This window comes from Phaethon aethereus (genome assembly GCF_964289735.1).
Source record: "Phaethon aethereus genome assembly, chromosome: 9".
Taxonomy (NCBI): domain Eukaryota; kingdom Metazoa; phylum Chordata; class Aves; order Phaethontiformes; family Phaethontidae; genus Phaethon; species Phaethon aethereus.
Window position 1 is genome coordinate 18,976,634 of NC_138585.1, and position 24,923 is coordinate 19,001,556.

Sequence of the window (24,923 nt, forward strand, 5' to 3'; positions counted from 1 at the left end):
CGTCAGTCTGTGGGCTGTGCTCCAGTCCTGCTGCACGAATACATATGGCTGTGGTGAGAAATCAAATAGGCAAGTCTGTGTGGGGAGACTCAAGCATCCCCGTTTTTAAGTGAGGAATTATGAAGTGTAACTGAACGGCTTTCCCCTTAAAGATTAGATAGCACAGTTGTAGCTAGCCTCCCTAGAGATCTGGGAGGGACGAGAAGCTGTGTCAGACAGATGGCTATAGTAATGGCTTTTCTTTTTCTTCTCCCTGGTAGAAAAGCTTGGGAAGCGAAACTGTGAGGCCTAATTCATCTGCAGTGAAACTGGTCTTGCCTGTAAAAATTTGAACAGTCTCTGCTAGGACTTGAATTTATGGCTGTTTAAGAGGCGAACAAAGAGTAGATGAACTGACTTGTTTCTTTTGATTTTTTCCCTAGTATCACATCCTTATTCACATTTTAACTGCCCTGGCAAATTGAATTAGCTCAAGTAATGAAGAATTGCATGGTATGTGTAAAGATTCAACTTTGGTGACCTATGTAGGGGATTGGCATTGCTTCCCATAATACTGTGATCAATTAAATTTAAATGTGTAACTGCCTCTTTAATTAAAAAAAAAAGTTAAGACCACAAGAAGAACCACACAGAAGCAAGGAAATGCCTGAGTCAAGGCTGCCAAGATATCCATGTTCCAGCCACTTGCTGGTGTATGTTCTGATATGATCTTTAGTGGCATGGCTATACAGATTTTATTTTTTTTGTCAGAACACAGGACTGCTCTGAAGTGACCAGCGCTTGTCCAATCTCTTATGCGAATATTAGGAAAGTGCAATGAAGCAAGACAATTGTTGTCAAGCTCCTGCAGCTAAAACCTAAATCCTTCCAACTGACTTTTGGGTCCCTGTATAGTGCATTAAAATATGCTTATTGTCAATCAGTTTTTCCTGAAATAGTCTATGAATCTGCAGCTGTTAGCTCAATATTGGCTCATGTCAGCCTAAAGCAGGGTTTTCTCAGCTGTGGTATCTGTCCCACAGGAAAATAGCACTTTGCCTCTGCCCAGGAGGCTGAACACTGTTGGCTGTAGGCTTGCGGCTTGCAGCACACAGACCAGGAAAAAGCTACAGAGCCTCCTGGGATAAAGTTAGTGAAAGATATGAACAGATTAATGCTCACTAATGGTAGCCAAAATGTCATGGCTTTAAAACAAGCACAGACCTCTGTCTTTCCATTTGCTTTTAAGAAATTTTTTCAAGCTTTTCTTTTAGTCAAGGGTTAAAAACTTCCTTCAGCAGCCCCAGGTAATCATGTATTTCCAAGGACTGGGACTTCTATTGCTTCTGTGCTGTGGTGGTGTTACAAATTCATCAATATTGGAGAGTAACTACCTTTAAACACTCTTCTAGAGGAAGATGCAAGGGGGCAAATATGACCTTTTGTGCTGTTGCCTACAGCTACTGACATTTCATAGCGATGAGATCTGATTTGCCATTTGGACTCACGAGGCACCTTCCCTTGTTACTTCAGATTTTCTCAGACTCCTGCTACTTTCTTCTGTTAGAATTTCTTTTCCCTGCATGGCACTGTGTAAGCTATACTCACTTACTTGAATGTGTGATTCCTAGTCACCAAATGTATTTTATACCACCTTTCTCATCATCTGAATGTCTCCTGCTGAGTGTGGGTTTTACAGCAAATCCCATGTGGCTCCCTGGAGAGAGTCTTGCTCAGACAGGGGATTTGATGAGACTTAACTGGCACTCTGCAGTTCTTGTTTCTGTTACTTCATCTTATCCTTATACCACAAAATTCTTTTGGTAGAAAAAGGATCTTTAGAAACCAGAAACCAAAGTACTTTCAGAGCAAGCTAATAAAGCAGCTGCATGGAGGGTGTGTGTGTGTGGAATTTCTGTTTTGCTCAAGACTGGTTGATATTAACGACACCTTCATATTGGCAAACATCAAAAGCAAGCTATCACACTGACAGGTTTGTTACCCTGGAGGGATGAGCAAGTCTCTGAGAGGCTAGAGATGGTGGCACATTTTCTAGTTCATTTTCTGTTTCTGTTGAGCCTCCTTGTGATTGTCTCATCCATTGTAGAAACCTTTGCTCCCATTTTGCAACTGTTTGGCATAAGCTCAATCCTGGTCACCCAAACCTGAGTGTACCTATCTATCTGTGCGACTGCACAGTTGTCACAATATCTCTGCATCTTCTGGATGCTGAAATCAACAGTATTTTCTTCAATAGGAGCTCCAAGATTTCTTGGTTCTGAGAGTCTAAGCTCTGTTTTAATTATTATTTGCATTTTTATTCCCACTTCTGGGTTGGGGGTTTTGGGGGATTTTTTTTATTCAGCTATAGTCACCTCTAAACACTCACTTTTCTCCCTTCTGCCTCCATCTTGCTGCCAACCTGTGGTTTGAAAAGGGCATATGTATTACTATTATGGTGTTTCAGAAACACTTCAGGTAGACTGTCTGAAGGATGCTAGAAGTCTTTGACCAAAAATATGGAGGTACTTGTCAGTACCTGTTCAGAATTGTATTTGTAGATTGCAGGACCTTTTTGTTGCTGATTCCTTGGGTTTAGTATTTGTCTGACTCTAAACAGAGCTATCAACATGCTTGTTCTTAAGCAGCTAGCAGAGAAATCAGCCTTATATTTTTCTCTGCTTTCTAATAACTAACCTTGTATATTCAAAATGATTTTGTTTTGCCTTTCCTTTTTTACTCTGCAGTTTCCCCCACAGATCCTGTTCTGGACATGCATGGAGGAAACTGCAGAGTGAAAAAGGGAAAATTTGATGTGTTACCGTTATTTTGTTTGCTTTGGGAATGTATACCTGCATCTTTCAGTTTCCTCAAAACCTACAGTACCATGTGGCTGCTGGCTGGGATCTCTGTGCTGCCACCATGTAGGTAATGAATTGGCATAAAACTCACTTTAGGTGGGCTGGGAGAGGGTGTAAACACAGCACCTCAGAGTGGCAGGCTATAAACTTTGTGAGTCCTTCAACTTTCCTGCTTTGTCTGTGACAGATGCACAAGACAGGTGATGCTGTGCCCGTTCACATGTCCTTCCTAGGCACAAAAATGTTGTCAAAAGGGGATAAAACAGATTCTGGGAATACTGATGTCTAAGGATTAAGGAGTTATAAATGTTTGATATAGAAACAAGAAAAAGCTGTGGGAGGAGGGGTAAGATTACTGCTGCAGCATGGTACTCAGCTGCCTTGAATAATGTCAGCTAGGGTCAGTAAGATACCTTTGGGGAGATCAGGAGGCTGTTCAGTCCTTCAGTCTCTAAGTGACCATGTGCTGTATTGAAAGCTAAGCCCAGCAAATAGGATTGCTACTTATATTTGTAAAGGCATAGAATGGGAGTCAGTTCTCTGTCCCTAGCAGTTCAGTGGGCATTCCTTTGAGAAACTGAACATAACTTGCTGAATATGATGTACTGAGTTTAGCTTTACTATCCATTTCAATGGATTTCCACAGACCATAGCACTGAGTTATCTTAGGTCTAGGGTGTCTACAGAGAGACTCGGAACATTACTGTTCTGTTGATGCCTTTCTGTTGCTCTGTCTAGAAATTTGCAGGTTTTTGTCCTACTTTAAAATCAATTGCAAGTGAGTGCCCTGCTGATGAAAAGGTCCTAATGGCAGTTCTTGTCCTGGAGAATGGCACTCTTCCAGCACCTGAAGAACAAATATAGCACAGAGAAGGGTATATGCTTCTCGAGCAGAAGAGACAACTCTGTTCTGGCCTTGTGTAGTCTTTGGTCCCTTTGGCCTGTTTGTTATAGAAGTCTTGTGAAATATAGTCATGAGGGTCATGTTGAGAGAAAGGACATCAGGCTATTTTCCCCGAGCAGATTTCAGAACAATGTCAGTGATACACTGGAAGATCATCCACCAGAGGCACCCTGTGTAGCAAAGGGCACTCCTACAGGTAGATGTGCATTGCTTTTAGCAGTTCTGCTGTCGTGGTCAAGGCTGGAGGAAAGAGGGTGTGATGGGGTGATCCAGACAACAACTGCACTGTGGCTGCTGAGAGGTAGTGTAATGCATCAGAGCACAAGGTTAAGTTGTCCTGACGTCAAGGCAGAGATGAGGCAGACCTCACTTTTAATTCCTGCTTTGTAAAGTCTGGAGAGAAAAGCAAACACTGAACCAGTGTCAGAATGTATTTGTACCTGGAAGAATGACCAGGATCCCTTTTTTTTTTTTTTTTTTTTTTACTTGGACAAGCTGTGTAAATCAGCTGAGAGCAACAGCGCTTTGTAAGGTTTCTTGCCATTCCAAGCAAAGGCAAACTCTCTTGGTTTTGACAGGGTCATCTCTGGAGTTTAAGTCATGAGTCTCTGTGTAAGATGCTGTTGCAAAGCTGTGTTGGGATGTAGTTTTCATTGTTGCAGTTCTGGTGCCTTGGGGTGGGGAGAAGGTATGGTGGTTTTCCTACAAAGTCTACCTTCTGATGTGTTGTTACCTCTGCTGCATATTCAGGTTTTGATTCAGGCCACAAATCTAAGTTGTCCCACTGTGCTTTTTGAAATTGCTCTCTTCCCTACCTGCAGCCCTCACCTGTTCAGGAGATCTTGAGTCTCGCTTGTCTCTCATGTATACACACTGTACCTAACACAGACTCAGATCTTGGACAGCCCTTGGGCTCCATTCAGGTGATGAGAAAGGTAGTACAAAATACGTTTGACTAGGAATCACACATTCAAGTAAGCGAACGTAGCTCCCACACTAACACACATAACCGTGTGGCTCAGTGCTCTGTAGACACCCAGCTTGGCTACATGGAGCAATATATCTCTGCTCAGAGTGAAAATAAACTAGTGTGTGCCCAAAGCTAAGCCATAGCTCTGCTAACTCTGTGCAACAGTGTAAATAAATGGCCATAGGAATAGACTGAAATTACAGTAAATTCTATGAACATCACTGAAACCAACCTCTTTAACAGTAAGTCATTAGTCTGCTCTTCCTGTTGCTCTTAGCCACCTGCAATGTCAAGAATCAGAGAAGCTGATAGTGGGCTGCATAAACAAGATGGAAATGAAGGTCCCACATCAGAAATATCACTCATTCTAGTTTAAGTTTTCCTCTTTTTAGTTCAAAGGGACAATTTGCAGAATTGGCCCCCTTGAGATTTTTTTTTTTTCCAATTGCTTGGAATTACTGCCTTGTTTTGTGCATCAATGAAAATCTATGCAATTTCTTTCCATATTTTGTGTCACCATCTGTCTAGGAGAGGGCAATGACACAAGCTCTTCAGTTGTTTTGTCTCCAGGCATTAGTGAAGTGTTTGAAAATGGACAGAAAACTTTGCAAGTGACATTGTGACATTTAAAACTTAGAATCCCTAGTTCTGGAAAGGATAAGAGTGGATGTCTGAAAGACAGACAGAGATGGTATTTTGGGCAGCAGACTAGGATACAGGAGAAAGAAGCTAATTTCTAACCTCTCTGACCTCCCTCTCTATTTTTGGACACTTTGTTTAAAACCAGGTGCACCAAAGTATTTCAGTGCCTGCATTGTATTGACATCAGTGAAGATCCTGATGCTTAAATAGGGCAAATACCTGCCTCTAGTCTGATCTGTGGTCTATCTGGACCCAGCTTCCTTCCTTCCACCTGTTGTCTGGGAAGTTAGAGGTAAGCTGTACAAAGCCAGGACTGGTGGTTGTTCTGTAACTCTACAGTGGCTAAAGGCCTAATTGCAGTAGGTGCTATTGTAACATAAACCTTGATCCTGCCTGTTGAGCTGGCAGATATTCCCCAGCTGGTCTAGACTGGGGTGAAGAGTGGGGAGAACAATTGGGGGCACCTGTTACAGAAAGAAATCAAATTAGCTCAATTTGAGTTTATAGTTGCTGGTCACTGAATAAATCGCACACAAAAATTGTGGTGATTTTTCCTGAGCTGCTTGCCAAGTTATTTTTTAACTTTTCAGTGTTTACTTCAAAAGAACAGGCTTTGTTTTCATGAGAAGAAAGCCTCACAGCCTCTTATTTCCTTCTTTTACTATGTATTTGCTTGTAGCGGAAAAAGCATCAGCAAAGGAAACTGTTCTGGATTAGCTGGTTACACAAACTCCTCAAGCAGAGACCAGGGAGTTCAAGGTGGAACATGGCACTACCTGAAATAGACTTTACTGTTTCAAAGACTGAAAAGCTGCTTTATGTAGGAGGCTAAATGCAGTGGCTTTATATGGAACATGAAGTAGTAAGGAGCAGGCTGTCAGCTTGAGCAAACCTGTGACATGCTCTGGTAAATCTGCTGGAGCTGGTTTATGAAAAGCTCTCTCTGAAATCACAAGGCAATAGATAAAGTAGGCTGAAGACGAGACTGTAAGTATCATAAACTTCTCCATGACAGCCATGTAACATCTGAGCCAATAGTCAAGCCAGGTTCTTTTCCTTTGAGGGTCATCTTTTGTTTTTCTGGGTTCTTAAAGGGTGGAAAAATTGTCATTAAGGTTTTATTAACTCATTGAAGATTTCTGTTTTCACTCGCACAGATGAAATCATGCAGCAGGAGATACGGCCGCTGGTTGCAGTGGATATAATAGAGCAGCTCCACAGGCAATTTGCTATCTTGTCAGGTAAGAAGTCGCTAGTAATCACACTCTGGGATTCTCTTGGAAATGTATTGGAATCTGTCATGCTGACTGCCACCCTTCAGCTCTGTACAGCAGTTGCAATAGTATTTTTATATTGCTAATGAGAAGTTCTGTTACAATCAGATGTTCACAAATGTTGATAAATGCCGACTTACTGTGCTTATTTTTGTTAAGGCAAGTTAATTTTAAATGCTCTCCACAGTAGGATGGGGGTGGGGTGGGTGTGCAGAACAGATTTAGAGGGTGAGAAACTAAACAAATCTTTCTGTACAAATCTTTGCACAATGTCCAAGCATCTTGTTTGTGGGAAAAGATTTTGGTCTATCAGGGAGGTATTCATGACCTTCCCCCTCTTCCTCATTTGCCTTTGTTTTAGAAATGATTAACTTCTAAAGTGTAAGGTTCTAATCTTTTAAAGATTTCATTATATTCCTTTGTTTGGCTGAAGTTTGCAATCACACAAAGTGACGCAGTTCCTGCCCTGAATAAATAGCTGATATTGAAATATTTGTCAAATTATTTAATACACTTATTTCAGATACTGTGGAAGAGAAATCCTTATCTGGGTCCTAAAATGGCCTCTGCTGTTGATTGTATGGCCTTTGGCAACTCCTTTTGTCTCTGTTTCCGCCTGTTCTGCAAGTAAGGAAATTAAGAATTTGCTTTCCTTCTTCCCCATAGACGCACAGTGAAGTATCGTTAATTTGCACAAAATACTGAGATGGTCATAATAAGGTACTCTTGGACAGCCTGCCCATCTCTGCTTGGTGGAGGGAAACACTGGGTACACAGCACAGAGAGTATACAGCTTGCAAATGATCAACTCAGCAGGTCCAATCCTTGTTGCATCTTCACATTAAGTACGCTCCAAGCTGCCAAATGAAATCCAAATCTTAAGTTACTCAGAATTCTTTATGAGGCTCTGAGTATTGAAACTTGATTTTGGAGGTTTCTAGGTAGCATCTTGTGGCAGTTTCATAAGCTCAGTAACTGTTTTACATTTGGCAGAGGGTATTGACTGAGCAGAGGTGCAATCAGTTGCCTCCTCATCTGCAGTAAAGCATCTCAGAGTCACATCTTCCTAGAATTCCTAATAAACACAAACCTCCATGCAGAACAGTGTCAGCAACTGCATAACATTGCTCAAACTTTTTGCATCCCACCATTGTGCTCAGTGCAGGGTAGTTAGGAAATGCTAGTGTAGCACCTATCCTAAGAATTTTTGTGGGGTAGTGTTGCAGTATTCTCGCTTGGGTCTCCAGGCATTTGCCTGCATACCATGTGCTCACTATAGCTCTGCCATGCCAAACTGGAGAGGATAGTGCATAACTTGGTATTATCATCAAGTGCTTCACACCTGACTGTGAGGGATTTCAATGCACAGATGCCACAACAAGGTTTCAGAAGCATTAGATGTCAAGTTTGAAACCAATCCTCACTTAAAGAACTGCTTTAGGAATGCTATTCAGAACCCTTTTATCAGGGCTAAACTGACTTTAAAATATTCTAAATACAAGGAAGAAAACAGGGAATAGAATCATAGAATCATTTAGGTTGGAAAAAACCTTTAAGGTCATCAAGTCCAACCCTTAACCTAGCACTGCCAAGTACCCCACTAAACCACATCCCTAAGTACTGCGTCTACACGTCTTCTAAATACCTCCTGGGATGGTGACTCAACTACTTCCCTGGGCAGCCTGTTCCAATGCTTGACAACTCTTTTGGTGAAGAAATTTTTCCTAATATCCAATCTAAACCTCCCCTGGCACAATTTGAGGCCATTTCCTCTTGTCCTATCGCTTGTTACTTGGAAGAAGAGACTGACACCCACCTCACCACAACCTCCTTTCAGGTAGTTGTAGAGAGTGATAAGGTCACCCCTCAGCCTCCTTTTCTCCATGCTAAACAACCCCAGTTCCCTCAGCCACTTCACACAGGACTTGTTCTCTTAACCCTTCATCAACTTTGTTGCCCTTTGAACACGCTCCAGCACTGCAATGTGTTTCTTGTAGTGAGGGGCCCAAAATTGAACACAATACTCAAGGTGCAGCCTCACCAGTGCTGAGTACAGGAGCATGATCACTTCCCTAGTCCTGCTGACTACACTATTTCCAATACAAGCCAGGATGCTATTGGCTGTCTTGGCCACCTAGCCAACCAACACCCCCAGGTCCTTTTCTGCCAGGCAGCTTTCCAGCCACTCTTCCCCAAGCCTGTGGTGTTGCATGGGGTTGTTGTGATCCAAGAGCGGCACCCAGCACTTAGACTTGTTGAACCTCGTACAGTTGGCCTTGGACCATCGATCCAGCCTGTCCAGATCCTTCTGTAGAGCCTTCCTACCCTCAAGCAGATCAACAGTCCCACCCAACTTGGTGGTGTTTGCAAACTTACTGAGGGTGCACTTGATCCTGTTGTCCAGATTGTTGATAAAGATATTAAACAGAACTGGCCCCAATACTGAGTCCTAGGGGACACCACCTGTCACTGGCTGCCAACTGGATTTAACTCCATTCACCACAACTCTTTGAGCCCAGCCATCCAGCCAGTTTTTTAACCAGTGAAGAGAACACCCATCCAAGCCATGAGCAGCCAGTTTTTCCAGGAGAATGCTGTGGGAAACTGTGTCAGAGACACTTTACTAAAGTCTAGGCAGACAACATCCACGGCCTTTCTCTCATTCACTAACTGGTTACCTTGTCATAGAAGGAGATCAGGTTGGTCAAGCAGGACCTGCCTTTCATGAACCCATGCTCACTGGGCCTGATCACCTGGTTGTTCTGTACATGCCACGTGATAGCACTCAAGATGATCTGCTTCATAACCTTCCCTGGCACTGAGGTCAGACTGACAGGCCTGTAATTTACTGGATCCTCCTTCCAGCCCTTCTTGTAGGTGAGCGCCGCATTTCCTAACTTCCAGTCAACTGGGATCTCCCCAGTTAGGCAGGACTGCTGATAAATGATGGAATGTGGCTTGGTGAGTACTTCTGCCAGCTCTCTCAGTACCCTTGGGTGGATCCCATCTGGCCCCATAGACTTGTGAGTGTCTAAGTGGTGTAGCAGGTCGCTGACCATTTCCCCTTGGATTATGGGGGCTTCATTCTGCTCCCTGTCCCTGTCTTCCAGCTCAGGGGGCTGCGTACCAGAGAACAACTGGCCTTACTATTAAAGGCTGAGGCAAAGAAAGCATTAAGTACCTCAGCCTTTTCCTCATACTTTGTCACTATGTTTCCCCTCCTCATCCAATAAAGGATGGAAATACTTCTTAGCCCTCCTTTTGTTGCTAATGTATTTATAGAAACATTTTTTATTGTCTTTTATGACAGTAGCCAGATTAAGTTCTAGCTGAGCTTTGGCTCTTCTAATTTTCTTCCTCCATAACCTCATAATGTCCTCGTAGTCCTCCTGAGCTGCTTGCCCCTTCTTCCAAAGGTCACAAACTCTCCTTTTTTTCCTGAGCTCCAACCAAAGCTCTCTATTCAGCCAGGCCAGTTTTCTTCCCTGCTGGCTCATCTTTCGGCACATGGGATGGCTGCTCCTGGGCCTTTAAGATCTCCTTCTTGAAGAATGTCCAGCCTTCCTGGATTCCTTTGACATTCAGGACTGCCTCCCAAGGGACTCTGTCAACCAATGTCCGAAACAGGCCAGTGTCTGCCCTCTGGAAGTCCAATGTAGGAGTTCTGCTGACCCCCTCCTTACTTCTCCAAGAACCGAAAACCCTAGCATGTGTGGGTCACTATGCCTAAGACAGCCTCCTACCATCACATCACTCACAAGTCCTTCCCTGTTCACGAACAACAGGTCCAGTGGGGCACCTTCCCTAGCTGACTCAGTTGTGTCAGGAAGTTCTCTTCCACACACTCCAGGAACCTCCTGGACTGTTTCCTTTCCACTGTATTGTATTTCCAGCAGACATCTGGTAAGTTGAAGTCCCCCACAAGAACAAGTGCTAGCAATTGTGAGACTTCTGCCAGCTGCTTACAGAATATTTTGTCTGCCTCTTCATTCTGGTTGGGTGATCTCTAAGAGGCTCTCACCATGATATCTGCCTTATTGGCCTTCCCCCTGATTCTTACCCATAAACACCCAAGCCTATCATCACCATCATTAAGCTCTAGACAATCAAAACACACTCTTAACATACAGGGCTACCCCACCACCTCTCCTTCCTTGCCTGTCCCTTCTGAAGAGTTTATAGCCTTCCATTGCAGCACTCCAGTCGTGCGAGTCATCCTACCTTTGAAGAGGGGAAGAAGCCATAATTCCTGTGTGACCATTCTCAGGCACTTCTGCGGTTTCTAACACATCAATGACCCTTGTGTCCTTGCTGCCGCATGGATCTCCATCCCCTACCTCCACTGAAACAGCAGACTGAAGGACCTTGCTAGTATAGTGGCCCTCAGACATTGGTGTGCCACCCCCAGACTTATCCCTAGCGCGCCTGGTTTTCTCCCTTTCCCCCTTCAAATCTAGTTTAACGCTCTTTCAAGGAGCTCTGCTAACTCCTGTGCAAAGATCCTTTTCCTCCTTTGAGACAGGGGTACCCCATCTGTCGCCAGCAGGCCTGGTGTCATGTAAACCAACCCATGATCAGAAAACCCAAGAACTCTGCCTGTGACACCAGGCTCGGAGCCAGATATTGATCTGCTGGCTCTTCCTGTTTCTTTCCTCATCGTTCCTTGCAACTGGGAGGATAGAGGAGAACACTACCTGTGCTCCTGATCCCTTAAGCAGTAATCCCAAGGCCTTGAAGTCTCTCTTGATTGCCCTCAGGCTTCTTGTTGCAACTTCATTGCTGCCTACCTGAAGAATCAATAATGGCTAGTAATCTGAGGACCGTATCAGGGTAGGAAGCTTTCTCTTCACATCTTTAACCTGGGCCCCAGGGAGGCAGCAGACTTCCCTAAGAAGTGGGTTCAGTCTGCATATTGGGCCTTCTGTTCCCTTCAGAAGGGAGTCTCCTATGACAATGACCTGTCTTTTTTTCCTTTATGGAAGCAGTTTTAATGCAGGGTGTAGGGTGACTTAACCTCGGTGACACCTCCAAGCTAGATGAACCATCATCCTTGTTATTGTTGGGTTCCACTTGCAGAGCCCCATACCTATTATAAAAAGGCACCTGGGAAGGTGGGGTAGCCAGAGAGGAGATGTGCCTGCCATCTCCTTTCTAATCACTGTTCGAGTCCTTTTGGGTCTTGGTTTTAACTTCAGTCAGATCACAACTGGGATGCTTGTCTGCTCTTTGTAAGCAAGAAAACACTTAGCTGATCTTTCTAGAATGCTCGGCTTGCTTTTTCTGCTCACCAGGCATGCAGAGCTGCTGAAACCAATATTTTTTTCAAGGCCTTTGATTTAACGAGTGCCTGAAAACACTTATATTAGTGTAAACAACATCATGCATGTTGAGAATTCAATACCTCACATGCAAGGCCTATCTGGTAAAATGTGGAGGACTGCTTTTCTTAAACTGCACTACCTTGCAACACTTGAGACCATTAATAAAAGATATATATGGCATGTAATGAGCAACTTGTGTAAAGTGGTTTAGTAAACAGGAAGAAAACCCCATTTCCAGGTCCAGCTGTGAACATTAAACATGGTACAGGAATGTCAAGGGTAAATATAAAAAAGCATTTTCATGTTTCTTTATGGACTCATCATTTCAGCAGTGCTTGTATTTTCACCTGCTATTTTAGTGAATTCAACTCTTCATATTTGATCTAATTCTTTTATTCTTTGAAGTTATGAGAAAGATCTTTAAATAAGACTAAACCTAAGGTGTTTAAAGATTTTTTTGGAAATAACTCTTCATAGAAGTTAGGGCTGAGGGGCTTTTTTGTGATGGATCTGCAAATAACTGGTTCATCAACACGCAAGTACTAATAACAAATACCAAAAGTGAGTGGAAAAGTGTCTTTCATGCCCTCATCTACATCAATAACAAAGCCTATTTGAAGAATTTTCAGGCTTATCTAAAATCTCATCAGTACGGTTCAGAAATAATATCCTAATAAGAAACAGGGCAGTATAGTTCATAGTTTCTAAGTTGATTTTAGGCTGAAGTTTGCAGCTAAATTTGGAAACCTGGGTGCATCCACTCTGAAATTCCCGTGGCAGCCTGTGAATATCATGAACATAAGAACATCTACTCAGAGGTTCCTTTAGCCCAGTATCTTATTCTGTTGGTGACCACTGGTGGGTCGTAGGTAAAATATAACAACAGGATCCTTCCTTAGTGTCCCTTCATTGTCTCCTTCAAACTGAGGTTTAGGTATAAGCCAGAAATGACTATACTTTTCAAGAATACATTTCTCCAAGTAAGTGTAACTTTCTTTTTCCTCTAGCAAAAGATTGGTTCTTTCATCCAATGAAAACAGATCTGGGTGCTCTTCTGCCTCATTTCACTTATGAAAGTAATTCACACTTAAATGACCCCATTTGATTTTGATTCCCCGCCCCCCCCCCCGCCCCCCCGGTAGCTCTGCAGCTTTTCCTTAAAGCATGCTGCTTTTCATTAGGCAGAAGCGACCACAAATATTTTGATGGTTCAGTGCTTCCCTACACAGAGACTGAAAATCTCCGGATACTTAGCCTGTTTCCTGGTTTGCCATGCTGCTACGTTCCAGCTCAGTAACCACTGTCTGAAAAAAAACCCTCAGCTTTTTGGCCCCATCACAGTGGGCAGTAAAAGACACTCCCTGCTTACTTGTAGAGTGTCTTGGTCATGTAATATGTTTTTCTGAACAACTTTATAAAAACAGTCTATGCTGATTTAAACTAGTTGGCATTATTTCTTTCACTCTGTAGGCTGCAGCCTCCAGAGGGCAGCTAACCACCTCTTCCATGCGTGCACATGCAGAGCTCAGAGGATTGTTAGCAGTGAGTCTGGTTTATGCTACTCCACAGTCTATAGATTTGTTGAGCTCTCTTGTTCAGTCCTGTGGACCCCAAATCCATTTGTCCAGTGATAATGAAAGTAACTGGTTGACTGTTGCAGAGTTTGTTATAAATGAGTATTTATTTGGTTAATATCAGCTTTTAATTAACAGCTGACAGCTGAGGTAGATGTAGTGAAACCATAATATTCCCTTGCAGTAAAGCAGACAAGAGAGAGTAGTACAATTGAAGTCAAAGGCTCTTTGTTTGCTCTGGACATGACTCATTAGAAACACTTCCCTCTATTATTGCTGTGTACAAACTTCTTAGACGAGGATCTGACTGTCTTGCAGTCTGAGCAGATGGTAGGAATTATGTAACCAGACTAATGAGTTTGGTGTTTGATTGTGTCAGGGTCTAGTTATAACGTATGTATTAGATACTGGCAGCTTCCCATTTGTTCTGGCCCTGTGGCAACCAGACTAACCAAGACTGTACTGTCCATGCCAAGAACAGGGAAACTCTCCAAAGCCTTCCCTGGTCTGCTGTGGTCATGGAAAAGGCTGTGGGGGGATGTGACAATATCCTTAATCCACGTAGTTCTACTTTCGTCACCTCTTTTTCCATGTGCTGATCTAGCCTTGCTTAGCTTGTGAGATCTGGTGGGAGTGCTGGTTCTTGTGGTTAAATTCTAGTTTTGAAAAAATTACTGCCTCTTTCCTTTCCCTGAAAACTGAAGTCCCAATTGTGGGACTACAGCTGTGACAACATAGGAGTGCACAGCTATGTTTGTGTGTTTCCTGTAGCTGTTAAGGGAACTAGATCACAAAGTTGGGTAGTGTTGAAAACCTGGCTTGTCTAACACACATCAGTTTTTACCAAAGAATGGAGAACCACTGGTAAAATACTGTTCCTGTCCTGCTGACACACTAGTAACCTGCTTTACCAATCTGCTCTTGGAACTACTACTATCCCCACCCTTTTTATCTGCAGCTTCAGAACCTATTCTTATCTGTAATTACTCTGTCAAAGAGCCCAATTTGCCGTTTGCAGCATTAATGGATCCTGTTACTAAATCACAAATTTATTAGACAAACTGTCATGAAGTGTATTAGCAGAGTTTAATTTTCTTTGTATTCTGCTCCTGTTAAGTCAATGGACTTCAGTGGATGGGAGACTGCATCTGAAAATGGTAACTGATACTGAAGCCAGTTTATTTAATTTCCAAAGCCTGGAAGGTATTTGGCCATCTGCTTCCTGTTTAAACTGAGCCTTTTGGAAAACCTGGCCTGACCTTGCCAAAAGGACAGTTTGGAGCTTGTGTAAAAATCTAGACCCAAGAAGCATGATTTAACTTTAATGAGAAATTCAACATTCACAACCCTTAATCAACATGGAAAACCAGAGTAACAGGGCGTGGAAAAAAACAAAATCTGACCAAGGCAGTGAAACTTCAGCCAAGATATCACTGAACTCTTCAGCTTGTCTGACCCAGGAGTTGAAGTGTACTCAGGTCTGCTATGACTAAGGGAGCGCTCATCCTGTGGGCAGACCCAAGCAGTTAGTCTGCATGTGTCAGCAAAATTTGAAAGAGCTTTGCAATACTAACTGATGACTTGGTGTCTGTGGCAGGCTGGGGAGGTGTGTACTGTAAACTTGCAGGCAAATGTTTGGAACTTCTCCTGCCCATAGCCTGTTTGTTGGTGTGTTGGTTTTTTTTCCAAGGGATTCAGCATATTTGCTAAGCTCTACTTAAAAGTTACCTTACAAATCCTGCTATTGGTGTTACAAGAAGAGCTGTTGGCTATGGAATAGGACTTCAGTGTAGCTCCTCATTCTCTAAACTCTGGATATTTTTGGTCCCTGAACAGGAGGCATAGGTAGGCTAGAACTGGGCAATGGGAGATTTCCTAGGACCCCCATTGTTTCCATGAACTTGGCCTGCAGTCGTGATTTCTTGCTGCTTTTACATAAGTCATACCAACATGCTGTGCAAGCTCTCAGAATTCAGCACTCACACCTCATTTGTCAATCACACCCTTTACACTGCAAAGCAAAATTATATTTTCTCTGCTGCCATATCCCATTCTCCCCCATGCATATTTCTCTCACAAATACTTCAGTTGTTTTGTTTCCACAGTTGAATTCTGGTCCCATCTTCACTGCAACAAGCTAGCCAGGCTGCACTGGTAGCTGGAAAGTCTATCTAATAGGAGCAACTATGAATGCTGCTTTATGTCCTGGGACCTGGGGAATTTGCACACAAAAGAGTGAGTGAGGATCCCATTGCCGTGCCTTGTACTACCCTGATGCAGCTTGTGTGCTATTTTTCCTGCTTTTCTTTCCCTTCCACATTCACTATGACTGTCCTGTCACCCAGGTTCTTTCTGTTCCTTTGCCCTTGGGCCACAAGAGAAGAGGAGAAATTCAGTAAGAAGCTGGGGTGGAAAATAAGGAAAATTCTCAGGAAAAGGAAGAAAGAGATGCTGTCATTCTGAGGTGGCAAGCCAGGCAGAAGGTCAAGCTGACTGTAATCTTTTCTTTTTAAGTCTTGCTTTTTCCAGGCAGTCCACCCTTCTGTTCCTCCAGCTCCTGCTGATGCTGTCTGCCTCATTTGTGCTTCAAGTTGTTGAGTGTGATGCACCCCTGTGTGTGACTCTAGAGATCTTTAATCAGAATGCCCATCCCCAAACAGCAGTGGATCTATACTTGTGACACAGTGAGTTTGGGTTGGATGCAAGGCAGGTTGCTATCTGCAGAGGTAGAGAGAAGAAAGGAGCTGGACCTCTTGGAGGAAATTGATGGAGCTGAATCAAGGTGGCAGCATGTGTTACATTTGAGGCTGGTAGCTGGGAGGGGAGCTCAGGTCTGCATCAGAAGATAATAGACACAATCTGGTTGAGTTTCCTCTGCAGGCAAAACTGGAGCTACCTCTGACAGAGCAGCATGAGGTCTGACTGAGGAGCAGTGACCCACAGGATGCTGCCAGAGGTGGCCTGGCTCCCCTAAGGTAGGGTCGGAGTGAGCCTTGTGTTAGTTCAGCCAGAGGATAGCCTTGAGCCTCCGCTCCTGCCAGCTGAACCTCCAACTCTTGTGGCTGCTGCTTGCAATGGCCACTGCCACCAGCTGCTCTTTCCCTGGCCTGGCACGAGCATTTGGAGCTGCCAGAAGGTGTTGGAGGTGGCTGGGTTTCTTCAAGAGTGCTGCAGAGTGGCATCTAATGGCGCTTGGAGGAGCTGCAAGTCAGCGAGACAGGCCTCTGTATTGTGTGAAGACAGCTATCAGGCATGGCCAAGCTCCTGATATTTATTTTTCAGTGTGTCTTTGTTTCTCCTGCTGACTGCACTAAACTCAAAGTTATTTCTCCCTTCTCCCATGGGGCTCTTTAGCTCGGCTCGTGCCTCATGTTGTGGCTTTTCATCAAGCTCCTTTGCTCCTGGAAGTCCTTGGGCACCCTTTTCTTCCTGCACAGACACTACTGAATAGAGCAGACATGCCTCAGATAGCTGTAATGTCACCCTCTCGGCTTTGTGCTGCGTTCATGTGGGTCGCTCTGTTCAGCACTTTTTTCCTGTCTCCCTCCTCCTGCGCTTACTTTCTATTTAAAATGTCTTTTTTTCTTGAGGACTATTTTTTTCTTTTGGCTGTGGAGCTGCTGGAGCTTGTTCTGTCCCTCTCTGCCTTACTTATGATGGACTGTAAAATTTTCTGTTCAGCAATTAGACTCTTTTCATAAGTGATGTTCAAGGAGTATGATGGTTATGCACAGTTCCAGCAAGTGCAAGGATCATATACAGAAAGTCGTTGGTGCCAAATTCCATGCACTTAGTCCTTATGGCTGTGGAACTGACTGATGACTGTCCCTGTTGGTTTTTAGTTTGTACTTTCTGCCCTTCCAAGACATTGAGTAGCCAGTTAAAGTATTTCAAGGACTGGAAGAAATCTAGTGGCAACTCCCCAGAAAGCAAGGTTGATGGCCCAGAAAAAAAGGGCTGCAGCTTGTCAATTCACATTCTGCAGAAATTTGCATGCTGCAGCACATCTTGGTTTAGTGTCAGGAAAAAAAATAGCATTAGCATTTAGTTGTATGGAACTGCGCTCTCATCCAGAGGAGAGAGTTTTTCAGACACCCTTGGTATATAAGAAGCTTCCCTTATATCCCTTAACATGCATTCTTGTTACCTTGCTAAATATATGCATAAATGAATATGACTTGTTTTCCCTTGTAACACAACTACTGCTCGAGATTCAAATAGGGCAGGAACAACCCATTTGTAACATATTTATGTTATTACTTGTCACCGAACACTTCAGACATTCCTGCTTTCTTCTTGTCAGGGTATTTAACAAATTCTGATCACAAAACTCCCTCAAACTTCGCCCTAGTTTCATGGTATGGTGGGAACTGATGGTTTCCTTGTTTATTTCCTTGTCTGAAATATAGCTGTATTCAAGAAACTTCTGAGCATTTTTCTGTTTTGGTTGCAGCAGGAAGTGCTACCTTTGCCTTGGAGAATGAGATGGAGACCACGGGCTGTTAAGGGCATGTGGCGTAGTCAGAGGCAAGGAGCTCCTTGCTCTTAGTTGAATGCTCAGTCTGAGGCTGCTCCTAAGTGTCCTTCTAGATTTATTGCCAGAGGTGAAGGGAAGAAGGCAGTGTTCAGTCTGCTTACATTCATTCCAAAATACATACCTACATACATACAGTGCATCATCAGCCTGCCTCATCTAGCTTGGGGAAAAGAGGCCAGAGGAAGAAGAGCACATGTATGAATGTGGATGTAAGAGAGAAGACAAAAGGCACACAAAAAGACCCTGGTCAGCAGGAGCATTAGAAATGCCATGTGAAAGTTGCAGTTTAAACAAATCTTGAGTATAACTGTAGGTAAATTATCAGATGTTGAAGGAAGGGATCTAGAGGAATCTTTATCTAATCCTCCAGGGGCAAATATTGCTGCTTTAAACCAAAATATTCCAGGTTACCACATCTCCCTCATTTAGAGAATCTTCCCATATCTGAAATACGTGAATGTGAAATTGTGGTGTCCAGGAACCATGTGAATGCATACAAGATGCCATCTGTGAAATACCTTGCCATGCATTGAACTCTGCAAGAAGAGACAGATCAGACAAGCTTCCCATTTCATTTTCCTGGCCGTTACTGTTTGTGTCCAGAAGATGTCACTAAGAATCTGTAACAAACCATCCTAACCGGGAACCTGGTTGGAGTACCTGGTCTCTAGAGTGCAGCAGTCTGGGGAAAGTCTGACTAGATTTGCATGACAGCATATTCTACGTCACTGCTGACTGCAGGTAGTGCGGATAGTGTCCTGAGATCAAGCTGTCATGCATCAGCATTTGGCCTTATCCCAAGGCCAACATGGAGGTCAATGTGGAGGCCGTGGCTCTGCTCAGCATTTGAAATCTGAATCAGTGCAGTGTGAATTATGGTATTCTTTCTTTGCATTTTGGCTGAAAGCCTTTTGAATCTTTGTAGGCCTGTTTTCTCCCTAGCAGGGTGAATTTAGTGGATGATGTAACACAACTGAGTCATTTTCAGATGTAATTAAAGCAATAATCAACTTTCAGAAAGGAAAATAGGGGCTAAAGGTTGTGTCCTGACAAAGCCACTATGTCACCAGATGTCAAGAAGGCAAAGAGTTTCCTTGTTCAAAATTCCCTTTTTTCTAGAGTTCTCACTTTTATGTTATGCAGATGTTGTGTTCCTCAGCATCCTAGCTCTCCATGGCTGGACAGTACAGAGGGACCTTAAATAATCCAACTGAGTCTGGGAGAGTTGGGCAGAGGAAGGATCAGGACTAGCAAGGGACTGACCACTCTACACAGAAATAGCTAGGAATTACTGGAGCACCTCTTTGCAACGACTATGAAAAACAGGAGCAGGAGCAACTGGTTTGTGGCATCAGCTGTGGTTATCAGCAGGGAAAGGCAATGGTCTATGGGAGCAGCCTGGAAATGGGGTTCATTTATGGGGATTTAGAGGATACTTTCAAGGAACGAGGACTCAATATTTTTTCCCTGAGTCTCTGTTTCCTCCCATGCACCTAATGACATAATTTATCGGATACTTTCCTTGAGGAAGGTAATTTTCTGCTTCCCTCTCACTGCTTCCCCTTCGCTAAGGGGAAACCCAGGGCATGGCTATTCCTTGGACAAAAATCTTCTGCGGGTGATAAATGACTAGGAAAACTGTGTGTGCTGCAGAACTAGACTCAGTGTTGAGTTTGTAGAGAATTCCTCAGCCTGGTGCAAAGAATAGGCTTACAGAGAGTTCGGGGAATCACAGAATCATTAAGGTTGGAAAGGACCTTAAGATCATCAAGTCCAACTATCAACCCAACACCACCGTGCCCACCAAACCATGTCCCGAAGTGCCATGTCCACACATTTGTTGAATACTTCCAGTGATGGTGACTCCACCACTTCCCTGAGCAGCCTGTTCTGATGTTTGACCACTCTCTCAGTGAAGAAATTTTTCCTAATATCTAGTCTAAACCTCCCCTGGCACAACTTGAGGCCATCATGTCCTTAATACCCTAAGCAATACTAAGCAGTAAGGTACTTGTAACAAAAGTTTTTTTTTTTCCATCATATTCATTTATGTGCTACTGCCTTATTATTCTGCTTTTGGCTGTGAGTCCAAGTTAGTGGGAAAAATCCCGTTAACTTCCGTGTGGTTTGAGTGATGCCCAGATTTAGTAGCAGAACCAAGTTAGGATTAGTCCTGCAAGTAAGCAGGGTTTGTGCTGTGTGCTACAACATCTCCTAGAGCTGAGCATTGTGTCAGGAGAACAGTAAAGGCTGCTGGGTTATAAGGCACTCAGTTCCGTGCTTCCCATAGCTCTACCTGAGTTTGAATATGGCTGTTTGGATCAGGGAGTCCCTCAAATAGGACTCTTCTTGACCTTGCTGCTTATAACCTTCTGTCCTATTTAATGGAGCTTTGATGCAAATAAACAAGATGAGAGCAAACTCGTTGATTAAATACTCCATGCACTTTGAGCGCTTTTTTGTTAGGAGAAGACCTAAGACTGGACTGCTCCTAGGCTTGTGTTATGGGTTATATGTGTGTATTCAAAGCTTTCATGCTCTATTACTGCATTTCCTTTAATGTCTAGAAGGAATCAGAGAGTGCTGTACCTATACATAGGGAAATGTAATATTATCACAATAAATTATTTGGAAATGGGAAACAAAGAACCAAAGAAAGCACTTAATCGCATAATCAGAATTATGCAGAAGGTTCATGAAAAAGCTGCAACAGAGGCTAGAATCTCAGCTGGAGTAAACTGAGGTAATGAAACTACAGTGAGTTATAATATCAAACAGGAAGCTGATCATGTGTCCTGGATCTGAGTGCTTTTCAATGTGATGTGCCAGTGTTTCCTATTTGAATAGTGACCAGTCTGTCCAAAGGCGTAAAATCACGCTCTAATCTTTACAACCTCTCTCTTGCAGGAGGAAGAGGGAAAGATGGGGCACCCATTATAACCTTTCCAGAATTTGCAGGATTCAGTGATATACCTGATGAAGATTTTCTGAACGTTGTCACATATCTAACCAGCATTCCCAGGTGAGGCTAAGCACAAACGTCTCTTGATTTCCTAGAGGGCTTTGCTTCCTCAGTGGCTCACTGCTTTTAGTGGTGCTGCCAGGATGTACCAGTGACTCTGCAGCCATTCAGTCAGTATTAAACTTTCCTATGTACACGAGGCCCTAGGAGCCACTTATGTTGCACGGGGAAAAAAAGCTTCACACAGGACAGGTTTTCTGTTCAGGGCTTGAATTAGGTGGGAGTGGGGGTAGATCTGAAGAGCAGCAGTAAAGATAGCAAATCAAAAGGGAGCTGAGGGACCTCATTTGTGAAAACTCTCAGGGGCACTGCATGTAACAGGGGTTGCATCTGGAAGGAGCCAAACTTACATAGGTCCTATTACTGCTTATCTCTGAGTGCATCTTTCTGTGCAAGCTTTCTCTTTTCTGAGAAAGCAAGCTAGGTGCAGTGTTGACAGGATTCTGGCAAGCACCATGTGCTTTCTGATGTTTCGTTTATTGGGTGATTGCTCCACAGCTAGGATGTTTTCCTTGCTGTTTGCCTGCAGCTGTGCAAGGAGAGTGAAACAAACTCACTTCCAGTGCTCTGAGTAAATGCACTAAGGCATGGCTGCTGAATTACTTTTTGTTTATCCAAAAAGAGAGCTTGATATGTTTTCAGTCCCCTGATCCTGTCTCTGGACTATGGCTGTTTGTGCTAGCTAGAAGCACAGGAGGGATTTATTATTTCCTGCGGTCTTGCATATAAAGGTGCTTAGAGGATGATGAGGGGAAAACGTGCTTCTTTCAAGTTTGAGTAAGAAGTTTTCCAGCTCCACCTACACGTATTCCCTATATGGAGTTGCCAAAACAAGCTTAGAGAAACCACACACTGTGAACTTAACAGCTTCATTGTTTTACTCTGCTCTGTAGGGCTTTTGTTCTGCCAGGAGAAACCGTGTCTTATGTATTTCTTCACTAGCTTCAGGACTGGGAGGATGACCAGCTTCAGGGTTAATAAAACAGCAATAGTAGCTGAGAAAAACACAAAACTAGTTTTCCAGTTCTTTGTATTTGCTATGCTGGTGGGTTTTACATTCCCAGTAATGTTGTCACATGTTGGGGAATGAGCACGCTACATTGTCAACGTGATAGACAGAAATGCTTTATGCTTCTTCAGCCTGTGTGAAAGCCAAAAAGTACAGACGGGTTAAAAAGGAATTAGCCAAATTAGTGAAGGATAGCACTGTCAATGGCAGCTGAACACAATGGCTCAGATGCAAACTCTGGCTGAAGAAATACATATATTTCTTAATGCTGGGACTTGGGAGAATCTACCAAGAGAAAGATTGTCCTTCTCACTTTCCTTCTCCTTTTGCCTCAGTATCCACTACCTACCAACACTGGAGACAGGTTATTGGCCAAGTTGGACCTTTGCTTTAATTCACTTTATCAGTTTTGTGTTTTCTCTTCCCCTGAGGAATCCCAGAGCAATGTGCAAAGAATGATGAGTTAAGTTTCAAAACCTTGTAAGTCAGGAGACCTGCAAAATGTCTATTTTACAGATTATGAGGTATGTGTAAGTAGTATCTTGCACTACAGACAGGCTCACCAAAACCTCTGCTGAGTAAGAGACTATTCAATTTGATTTAAATGACGTGTTCAAGGTCAGTGACAGGCTGGGGTTTGAACCTACATTTTCTGCATGTCAGCACATGAGTTTGACTCTTAGGTTCAATCACAGATCACACTGTAGGGATGTGAGTTTTCCAGGGAGTTTGCTAGTCTTTGTTGCAGTGCTTTTAGAAAGATTGACCACATTTCTTGAGTCACTATTTGAAACTTGCCAGCCTTTATGTAGATGATGAGGGACAAAGGTATTACTTTAAAGAGGAAGAACCTGACCAGCAAGCTTTGGTTGTGTGATTTATGACGTAATTATATAAAGCCTGTGGCATAAATTGTGGACCTGTTTGGGTGCAGCAGAGCCTTGTTAATCTGCAGTTGGCTGGTCCATGCACAGAGAGTGTCTCTGTCATACGTCTCAGCAAGCAGTAAAGGGACTGCATTTGTTACTTTCATCATCACTACTGTACTACATACTACTGTGTGTATTACGATAGTGTTCCTGTACATGTTATTTCACTGCTAGTAGTTCACCTTTTATTTTAATTCTCAAGGAAGATGTGCAGGTATCAAAGTGACTAAGAGAAGAGAATAGTCTCTGACTCTTCTGGAGTTACAAAGGATATGGCCATAAATCGGGTAAGACGAAGTATAGTCTGAAATGCAGTTCACCCTGTTTAGCATAGAAAATACGTCCTTGTTCATAGCTTAGTGAACCAGAGAAACCAGTATCATTTTTCAAGCAATGTAGAGACAATATCTGTCTTTTTCTGTAGTGTCTGTTTCTGCGTATCCTGTAGAATGAGGTTCATGTTAGTTGTGGAGATAAGGTCTGTGATCACAGATTACATCATTCAGTGAGTTAGTAACTTTCTAAGTCCATCTGGAATGATTGATCTTCTGGGCCTATATGACAAAACATTGAAAGCTAAAGATAGACAGCAAATGTTGTTATTCTGATGCACAGCAACTTGTCTTTGACGTTGCTGAGCAAATTTGCTTTACCAGCTGTGTCATACCACAGTATTTCAGGGCGAGCTGTAAGTAAACCTTGCGCTTCTGGACTTTAAAATATGATCTGCTCTCCAGGATGGAAGATCAGCCCAGTGAGACTTTTGTAATCTGATTAATTTTCCCTCTGGTTCAACACCTGCTCATGAGAGAGTGCCCCACCAAAGGGGCCTATATACATACACATCCACAAACACTGAGTAACATGGTGTATGCGCATGCATACCTCTATGCATGCACATGTACAATAGATAAGGCCAGAAAGCACTTTATTTGCTTTATTCCATACTCAGGATTCCCTTCTTTTCCAATTGACATGGATCAACTACTTGGATAAACAGATGCCCTTCTCTCCTTCCAAAAGAGGTCAGGAAATTCAACATCTGGCCTCCTTAAATCAGTGTTTGAGGGCTAGCCTGAATTCAGAGATTAGGATGGAACAGCTCTGCTGATTGCACACATTTCATTCAGGGAAAGGGAACCTCTCTGACAGACGCCTGTAGATCTAGGCAAATGCGCCAGAATTTGATTTGGAGTTAAGTTTGATGTTTATCTGCTGTGCAGGATTGTCTTCAAATCCCTCTTTTCAGAGAGCTGGAGAAACCCCAATGTATTTCCATAATGAGGGTAGAGATATTACAACACTAACACTGAGAAAACATTGATAAAGTTTGTGTGTGTTTTTAAACGAACTCCCTTCCTCTGGATACACACACAGGTGGGGTTTCTCAGCTGTTCATCCACTTGCGCTGATGCTGCCATCTTGGCTAGGCTTCTTCCCAAGGCTGTTTGCTTGCATGCATCCCTCAGTGCCAAATGACATTCAGACCTTGGTATGGCCTTTCCTTTCAGCATGCTGACTGAAACGGGATCACTTGCTGATACTCTCTTTGTTTCCCTGCTTAAATTTAGGTCTTAAATCATCCCTATCTAGTTAAAAAAAAAAAAAAAAAAAAAAAGACATACGAATACCATTGGCTTATCTCAGTGCAGACAACTGATACCATCCTGAACATCTGGGTGAAAAGCAGGGCATAACATTGCAGAAGGCTGAGGTGTAGCTTTGTGTCAGGGTTACAGGTCCATTTTGAGTTTTCTCTTGTCCAAAGGTACCTTTCTTGTCTAGACACTTGTCGTGTTGCATCCATCAACCTGTAGAAGCCAAGATTTACAGAGGTGTATCTCTGAATGGTTTCTTTGCTGCTTGCCTTTTGTAATCTGCCAGAATGATTTTGAGTGATG

The 24,923-nt window shown here is 43.2% G+C and overlaps 1 protein-coding gene across 1 annotated transcript in view; it reads left to right on the plus strand.

Moving 5' to 3' along the window:
- Positions 1–24,923, plus strand: part of MCF2L2 (MCF.2 cell line derived transforming sequence-like 2) — a gene marked incomplete at its 5' end in the record, with an annotated part of 165,038 nt that overhangs the window by 13,155 nt on the left and 126,960 nt on the right. Inside the window, 2 exons of the mRNA XM_082003683.1 lie at positions 6,514–6,597; positions 20,970–21,084. Coding sequence (XP_081859809.1) covers positions 6,514–6,597; positions 20,970–21,084 — 199 coding nt within the window. The remainder of the gene's footprint in view (positions 1–6,513; positions 6,598–20,969; positions 21,085–24,923) is intronic.